The 9,149-nt window shown below is 46.4% G+C and overlaps 2 protein-coding genes across 6 annotated transcripts in view; both read right to left on the bottom strand.

The window, feature by feature from the left end:
* Positions 1-9,149, bottom strand: part of Eps8l3 (EPS8 like 3) — a 201,485-nt gene that overhangs the window by 57,246 nt on the left and 135,090 nt on the right. The gene's annotated exons all lie outside the window — the stretch shown is intronic.
* Positions 1-9,149, bottom strand: part of LOC116093603 — an 81,058-nt gene that overhangs the window by 12,031 nt on the left and 59,878 nt on the right. For 3 of the 4 annotated variants that reach the window (XR_004119763.1, XM_031375146.1, XM_031375147.1), the window contains one exon: positions 5,454-6,022. Coding sequence is in view for 3 of the 4 variants with exons in the window: in XM_031375146.1 (XP_031231006.1) it covers positions 5,454-5,899 (446 nt within the window). In the remaining variant the exon portion in view is untranslated. Of the gene's footprint in view, positions 1-5,453; positions 6,023-7,822; positions 7,893-9,149 lie in introns of those variants that run through there. The other variant, XM_031375148.1, reaches the window with a different exon arrangement.

The raw sequence follows: 9,149 nt of genomic DNA, 5'->3' as shown, positions 1-9,149 counted from the left end.
TCTCTCTCTCTCTCTCTCTCTCTCTCTCTCTCTCTCACACACACACACACACACACTACTGCCTTTCCCCCACAACATACAGGCTGCAGACCCCTAATCTCTTCTGTGCCTAGGCCTTGAGTCACACAGGGATATACGAAAGAACACACAAAGCCCCACCCACCTAACACACAGCTACTTAATGAATGCATCCAACACATACTGTCCTCAGCAGCACACAGCCACGTGGAACACACGTGTCCACAGGCAAGTATTAATGGGCTGCAGCATACAATCATACAGATCACACGGTAAGACGTACCCACCCACAAGCACAATCAGCCATTTTTTTTTCTGTGCGTAATCAGACCCAGTTGCACACAATTACACAGCGATGCTGAGTCACACATGGACTGGCACCACCATACCCAACCGCAGTTACATTCAGCCACACTTGTCAGCACAGGGTAACACATAGTCACAGGCAATCAGAGCACACTATCACAGCTGGGGTACATAGGTAAATATAAGGGCGGCCATGAAGGGTGCTTTAACTCAGCGTTAGAAGCAGGGGTTGGAGGGACCTGGTTCCCTACTGAGGAGCTGGTGAGGGTCTGGCTGAGTCGGGAATAGAGAAGAAGTCCACTCTGGCACCCAGAAAGTCCACTTCCTGATCACTTCTTCAAAGGAGCAGAAACAGGAAGGTGCCTCTCTCTCCTGACAGAGAGTCCTGGATCCGGAGCTACCCACTGCCTCCCCTCTGGCCCCTACTGGCCTACTTCGGGAAGCTGGGATCAGCCAGATTGCAGTGAGTCTGCAGGAATGGGGTCAGGAATGCCAGGCAGTGGGTGGCCACAGGGCCTGTCATCTCAGGAGATTCTGAGGGTGGGGGTGCTGGTCACCGGAGGTTACCCATCCAGGGGCAAGAGGGAGACACTGTAGTGTCCATTTCTCAGCAAACACATATTCTTGAGGCTTCTGCTCTTTGGTAAACTCCTAGGAATGGGAGAGGCTGTCCTACGTGGTCCCCAAGTACACAAGGTAAGAGCAGTCCTGTTTCCCAGCCCCCTGACACATGCATTCCTGTAGCTCTTGTGGAGTAGCCACCACACTGAGGTGCACGCCTATACCTTCCGGTAGTCCTAGAACATGGACACGCAGGAACAGGTCTGTGCGCTGTGTTGCCATGTGGAAGCAGCTAGGGCCAGCTGCTCTGTGGGATCTCCACATCCAGCCCCTGCTGTGGGGCTCAGTTATGGTCCTCAAGACGCAATCACTTCTCTAGAGACCGGAATTCCTTTGCTAGATCTGAAGACATTAGGTTAGATGTCTGAAAGAAATCTTTTTTAAAGTGACGACTTCCTGGCTTCTACACCAAGGCAGGTTCTCCTGCCCTCTTGGGGTCAGGGCTGAGTTCTGCTATCACTGGGCCAGGCTGTGCTTATCCTTTCTAGAGCTCAGAGTAGTCTTGCTCAAAGGTCCTTGTGAAAGGATCACATTTATACTAGCGAAGCCACCCTGTTAGAAAGTCAGTGCTCCCTGGAGTACGGCCCTTTGGACAGACTTCCCCACATCCGTCGGGATTGCTCCTAAGATGGAGATAGCTGTTCCTGGCATCCTTTCTTCTTTGCTGCAGGGCTCAGCCTGCCTCTTTCTCTGGGGTGCAAACATCAAAAGGCTGCATCCTGCTTCCACTGGGTTCCTTTTCTCTTCTCCTAGCTGTCTCTGAGGTTAAGGAGCTACATCAGCTTTCCTTCTAATTCCTCTAGTTGCTTCCTGGAAAGAAGATGCTAACAAAAGATGTCTCTGTGGGAAAGCTGCAGAGTTTCCACAGTTGGTAAAGTTCTTCTGTCCTACCAGCTGGTCAGTCCTCTCTGCCTCCAGCCGTGATGCAGTAACTCCCAGATAGAGATGGGGTTAAAATATAAAAACCCACAGACAATATTAAAAGAAACCATGTATATTGTTGTTATTGTTTTTCCCCCCTTGGGACAGTACTCTCTCTGTGTAGCTCTAGCTGTCCTGGATCTCTGTAGAACAGGCTGACCTCAAACTCAGAGATCTGCCTGCCTCTGCCTCCCAAGCACTAGGATTAAAGTTGTATGCCACCACCAACTGGCTCATATTATTTTTTAATGTAGAGCAGAAGAGACAAGATATTTCTAAGCAGAAACTCACAAAAGCCTGACATTAAATTAGCCCAGTTTTATAAACAAAAGCTCTCTCTCTTTACAAAATTAAAACACAAAGGACAAACTCCAAAAACTGTCTGTAACAGATGAAACAAAGGGTTTGTATCCATGAGCTACAAAGAGCTTTTGCAAGTTGACAAGAAAAAGGGAAGACTAAACAAGCTGATATAGAAGTGAATGAAGGGCCAGGGTAAGTGACTTCTAGATTTGTATTTGGCAAGTACAAGTACAAGAAGAGATGCTAGAGCCGGGTGGTGGTGTCTCATGCCTTTAATCCCAGCACTTAGGAGGCAGAGGCAGGCAGATTTCTGAGTTTGAGGCCAGCCTGGTCTACAGAGTGAGTTCCAGGACAGCCAAGGCTACACAGAGAAACTCTGTCTCGGAAAAAGAAGAAGAAGAAGAAGAAGAAGAAGAAGAAGAAGAAGAAGAAGAAGAAGAAGAAGAAGAAGAAGAAGAAGAAGAAGAAGAAGAAGAAGAGATTCTAGCCCCTGTAATTTCAAAAAGCCAGATCAGATCTATGAGGGCAGCAAGTATGAAAAAGATGCCTTCATTTACATATTTATAAGACAGAAGATATTAGACATTTCCAGAAGTTACAATTAGCAGTATCTTTGAAATTGGAAATGTGTAAGCCCTTTGATTCAGTGATTCCATTTCTAGGAATTTATTCTAGCATAAAGACACACTATCATATCTTGATATTCATAGTGCTTTGGGGAGGCAGTGTACATGGGGTTGTGTTTGGGGTATCTCTACTCCCCTTGGGGTTCTATAGCACCTAGGGTGTGGGGTTTCATGGTTCATAGCTTCTGCTTGATTCTCCTTGAGCCCACACTCCCTTCCACCCTCTCATAGGTCACTCCCTACCCTTTCTCAACACATCAGGATTCTTTGGAAAAATGTTACCAGCTTTGGGAAATCCACCTACTCCTTAACTCCAAATTGGAGTTGACATAAACCCAATCCCTCAGGACTTTCTGTCCTCCCTGGCAACAATTGGTCTAGATGTGGGCACATGATCTAAACCTGTCCTTTTATGATACATCTTGGGAGTTTGGTGGAAGTCCCAGGTCAGATTTCCTCCCTATTGTGTGGCCAGATGTACAACTCTGATGACTTTAGCTGTTTTAAATACAAGAATGAAGACTGAGCCAAGAGAATCTTTGGATCAAATGATGCTCAAATTCCATGCAGTCCCCGGGCTTTTTTGATGCTGGGGGTGGTCCATGCGCTCTGATAACTGAACTGGTTTGGGAGAGATTTTTGCGGGCTTGCCACGGAAGCTTCTTTGCAAATAAGTAATCCCTCCCTCTAGCAGACAATTGGGTTCCTTGTCTCCAGGAGGCTCAGCTACAGAGAACAAAGTCCTGTCAGCTCTGAGGAGTTGGGAAGTCCCAGCTTCCTTCACTCAAGGCCTGGTTGGAATGGTGTGAAGAGGAGGCAGAAGAACACCTCTGCTCTTCGAGGCTCCTGTGGCAACGTGAACCAGCAACAGAGTAACCAATTGTGTGGTCTATCGTCTACCCAAATGTGAGGATAGGCTCTGAAGCCTTAAAAAAAAAAAAAGTGGAGACTGGGCACCGAAGAGGCACATCTGGAATCCCGGCGCTCCCAGCAAGACAAGAGGCAGAGGAAGGAGGACTGTTGTAAGTCTGAGGCTAGCCTCCTTCACATGGAGGAAATTCCAGGACAGCCTGGCTTTTCAATAGCAAGACCTGTCTCAAAAAGGAAAATAAACCAAAAAAGATAACATGTTTCTGCAATACTGGCAAGAAAACTAGCCCAAAATTGCCCCAAAGTTTTGGGGTCCTTGACTTCACCAAAAGGAATTTTAGGGCAGGGCCAGACGGTATGAAGCACAGATATGAGTTATTAAAGGGATTTTAAACTTTACTAGAAAGAGAGGCACCCACAAAAAGAATAAGACATGCCTAAGAACACAAAGTACAGGGTAGAGTTCACCGTCTTTACCTTAGCCATATATATAGGGTTTTGGTGAGCTTTGAAGTAATTATGTCCAAGGGTTGCTAAACAGTTAACTGAGCCTACAGGGTGGTTCCTGGAGTGCACTGGTCAGGATTACTGTTGATAAGGTTAAAACCTAGATAATAGGAATGTGGGCAGTTAGGATGTTTTTACTATAAACAACTAGCAGTCTCTTTTGAGAGATTCCTAGAAAGTGTCCAGGAGGAGTAAAGCCGCACCGAGGGCCATTGGTCTTAAGCAATTATTATTTGACATGATTTTTTGACATAATTATTTTACCATTATTATTTGAAAAAACAAAACAATGTTGTATAAAAGAAATAGTGTCTCTCGGGAGGCAGTTTTCACAGCTTTCACAAGTGCTAATTGTGCAGGAACTTCTGACCCCAGAGACTTCACCTAAACTAGAGGGAGGGGTTCCTTTCCTTTCCCAGAACCCTCTCAGTTTCCTTTTCTCCCACCTGTCCACTTACATTTGTCTAAACTTCTGATTCTGGGGCTGCAGAGATGGCTCAATGAGTAACGATATGCTGAGACCCTAGGTTCAGAATCCAGCAAGCATGTTAAAAATAAATAAAAACGGACTGGAGAGATGGCTCAGTGGTTAAGAACACAGAAAAGGTGCTCCTCAAGGTCCTGTGTTCAAATCCCAGCAACCGCATGGTGGCTCACAACCATTCGTAATGAGATCTGATGCCCTCTTCTGGTGTGTCTGAAGACAGCTACAGTGTACTTATCTATAATAATAAAAAAAAAAAATCTTAAAAAAATAAATAAAAACAAAACCAAAACAAACCACAACAAATCCACATGTGACTGCAAGCACCTTTAGCCCTCAGTGTGGGGGCAGAGACGGGAGGGTTTAGAAGGCTCGCTGGCTAGCTAGTTCAGCCACAGTGGGAAGGTTCAGGCCCAGTGAAACTGTCTCTAACAGTAGAGAAGCAATTGAGGAGGACATCTTGATGTTACCCTCTGGCTTCCTCAAGTGTCCACAGATGCAAGCACACATGCACATGCACACATGTTCACACATACAGGCGCACACACATAGATGCATACACATACCCATAAAGCTATGATTCTATCTCCACAGAATAAGATCTGGAAGGAAGTTTTCTTTATACAACTTGTCATTTTTTTTTTTCCCTAGCTCTGGAGAGTTCTGAAGGATTTATGTTTCCTACCCTTGTTTATCTGCTGATTTAAACAATTTAAATATTCTTTGTCTATGACTTAGTTATTTTGTGTGCTTGTGTATTCACGGAGGCTAAAGAGTCTGTTAGAGTGAGCTCTTACCGTTTACCGTGTGGGTCCTGGGGAATCAAACTGAGGTCGTCAGGCTCATCCATTAGTGCTGCCTGATGAGCCATCTCGACCACTCCTAAGATAGACTTGAAAGAGAAGTTATGACGGTCCTGAACCCTAGTCTGTAGCATTTCTACAGACTGTTTGCAGAGGTAACTAGAGGACTTGAGGGCGCTCTTAGTGGTTGAATGAGTATTTCCACACCCCAGCCTCTCTGGAATGCACAGGTCCCAGTTGTTTGGAGGTTCATGCTTGATGACTTCAGGATGCGTGGAGTTCACAGTAGGGCTGTGTGCTTGGTCATGCTGGGCCAGTATATGCTGCCCAGCCATGGTGAACTGATCTAACATGCCAGGCAGCTCAGTGATGATCCACTGGTCAACTTTGTTTGAAGAAACAAAGATCCACTGGAGAGATGGCTTAGCATTTAAGAGCATTCTCTTGTAGAGAATTCAGGGCTTGGTTCAAGCATGTACATGGTGGCTCACAACTACTTTTAATTCCAGTTCCAAGAGGTCTGAAGTCCTCTTCTCATCTCTGCATACAGCAGGCATGCTTACCTACAAGAACACACAGTCTGAAAAATAAATTGTTGTGTAGCAGTTTCCTCCTAGAACAAAACATTCTATCTTGCTGGGGGGTAGGGGGAACAGAACAGGGAAGCTAGCTCCTTCATACAGAAGGTAAACAACTCAAAAAGCTTCAGGAAGTCCCTGAAACTGACCAGATCCACTAGGTCCCTCCTTCCCAAGAGAAATCAATTAAGATTCTTCACTGTCACTGAAGACCAATCAGGCTGCAAAAAAGACAGATAAGCCTAACTGCCTGGAAGAAACAAGAGGCCAACCCAGCAGCCTGAAAAGAAGCAGAAACCAGCCAGGGAGAGGCTTAGTCCAACTGAGTCATCTGGAAATGACACCTTCCAACCTGCTGAGCTGCCCTGCAAGCTCTGCAGTATGCTCCAGATAATCAGATTTGTGAGTCGTCACCCATGCTGGTGTGGGGTTTGGTGCTGCATCTGTCGTTGAGTCATTCTGCTCCTGTAAGTAACCCCTTTCCCAAATTTCTTCAAAGATCAACCCCAATAAATCTCATTGGTACACTGAGTTGGCCTTTAGTGGTGTCTATACTTTGTTATACATTGTGATAGGCTCCCTATGTGGGGGCATCATCATGTGTGTTAGATCTGCAGGAAGAGTCTGCTGTACAATACACAGACATAAAATAAAAATAAATCTTATGGAGAAAAAGAAAAGGAGGAGTAGGAGGAGGAGGTGGAGGAGGAGGAAGAGAAGGAAGAGGAGAAGAAGGAGGAGGTGGAGGAGGAAGAGGAGGAGGAGGAAGAAGAAGAAGAAAAGAACAACAATGAAGACAGTGGCTAGGGCAGTGGGCTGGATAATGATGCCCAAAGAAACATTCTCCCCATATCTTGGCACCCACGTAGCAGACGTAACTAAGTTAAGGATCTGTGATGGGCAGAAACATTTGGAGTATCACAGTAGGACTGCAAGAGGAAGGCCTGCAGAGAGAGACCTGACACGGAAGGGATGCAATGACTAGAGAAGTTTAGCTGCAAGCCAAAGGATGGCAGTGGCCAGTAGATGCTTAAGGTAGACACCAGTGAATTGTCCCCTACCTACTTGTAGACAGCTTAATTTCAGCCTCCACTTATGCCCTATAGAAAGCATGCCTGCAGAAGCCAGGGCCGGCAGCACACATATTTAATCACGCCCAAAACTTGGGAAGTAGAGGCCAACTAACTTTCTCTCCAAGAGTTCAAGGCTAGACTAATCTACATAAGGGTTCCAGGACAGCCAAGGCTACAGTGAGAGACAATGTCTTGTTTCAAAACAAAAACAAAAACGAAGCAAAAAAGAAAAGAAAGAGAAAGCATGTCTGTGCTGTACAGAGGCTTTGATTTGGTCCCACACTGTCAAGGCTCAGAAGAACTCACAGTTCCTTTCCCTGGATACTTTTGAGAGGGGCTCTGAGCCTGATAATGAGCTCTGGCACCGGGGGTGGGTAGAGGGGTGGCCCCTACCCTGGCTCTCTTCTAGCCTCAGCTGGGGAAGGGGAGCATGTTGCCTAGCAACCTGGAGGCCTGATGAGGCGTCCCACTGTGCCCTGATTTCCCTGCAAAGGGGCATGCACGCAGAGATTGTTAGAATGCTGAAGGCTATTAAAAAAAAAAGAGCAGAAAACACCATGCCTCCACTCAGAATAACTTTCTGGGTTCTAAAAATGGAATCTACCCAGTAGTCAAATTTCCCTCTCCAGCAGTAGTAAAATTTCTCACTCCCCCAGGCTCTGTAGGTTTGTGCCTGGCTGTAGGGGAAATTGCTATTAATGGTTATTATTACCTAATATAACCCCTTTGGTAAGCCACCAGTATGGAGATTGACAGTCCCTTGCTTGCACAACAGGCTTGATGGTCTCCCACAGACATTCCTCCAGGGACTGAGGTTTTTGCCTGCCCTGATGTTCATAGTCCCTTAAGTAATGAAATTATTATTATTAAATAATGACAAGTATATAGTTATTGTTATTTAATAATATATGTATGTATGCATTCCTTATGTCAGGGGCTGCCCTAAGTACTTTCTATGTATGAACATACACATTTATTATAACCATCCTATAGGGTAGGGACTATCATTGCCTTTACTTTTTGATATTTGAATTAAGGTACTCTACAGCCCAGGTTGGCCTCAAGCTTGGCATGCAGCCCAGGCTGTTCCCAAACTTGGGATTCTCCTGCTTCAATCTTCTGAGGGCTGAATTTCTATGCATGAGCCTCTGTATCTGCCCACTACCCTCATTTTACAGGTATCTGAGGCACAGAGGCCAAAAACTTGCTTCAAGGTCCAGAGCTACCTAGTAGCTGAGCTGGGATTTGAACCTCGCGCGTAGGGTTCCGGGGGTCGGCATTCGTACCTCCTGCACTATGTTGTTTGTTATACTGGGTGTTGGGAAGGTTCCTGCACTATGCTGGTTATCTGTAGGTGGGTCCTGGGAGGAATTTTCTCTATCCAAAGTCAGGGACCTAGCTGAGACAAGTCTCAGCTTTGAGACTTGCAGGCTTTGTTAGTGCATGGGTCAGTCCTACAGCAATCTTGTAATCAGGGTTGTGGGAGCCTGGAGAGCTCCCCTAGCATACGCCCAAACCTCAGTGCCTCCTCTTTGAGTTGGGACCTTTACAAGTCCGCCTGAGTGAGCAGCACAAGGACCCTTCAGTTGCTCCACCGACTTCAGGCTGTGTCAGAGGAAATAGGTATATAAAGTCTCCAATCCTGAGAGCCTAGGGGCATCTATGACAGGCAAGCAAGGTCAGCAGCCATGTAACCTTAGGGTATCAGCAGGGTGCTGAGACACTGAGTAGCCAAAGACCGTCAGTCCTCTTCTTTCTGGGGGAGGGAGGAGGGAGAAAGAGCATCCCTGGGCCCTGGGTAAGTCTGTCAGTGCCCTTGCTGTCTGCATCTACAGGCTGTGGTGAAGTGAGTGCTGAGCTGGAGGGAGCCTGGAGCTTGTTACAAGAACACAGGAAAGGTGGTTTGCTGGGTTTCCTCTGCACAGGGAGGTGAACTCCAGCTCTGACAGTTATAGGGCTGTGCCAGCTTGTTTGCCCTTGCCAGTGAAGTGGGGGGTGGGGTGGGGTGGTTAAAACCCACACACTTCTCCCAGAGACTG

The sequence above is a fragment of the Mastomys coucha genome, unplaced genomic scaffold, assembly GCF_008632895.1.
Source record: "Mastomys coucha isolate ucsf_1 unplaced genomic scaffold, UCSF_Mcou_1 pScaffold16, whole genome shotgun sequence".
Classification (NCBI taxonomy): Eukaryota; Metazoa; Chordata; class Mammalia; order Rodentia; family Muridae; genus Mastomys; species Mastomys coucha.
The sequence above is the reverse complement of the archived record's forward strand: the minus strand, read 5'-3'. Positions and strand labels throughout refer to the sequence as shown.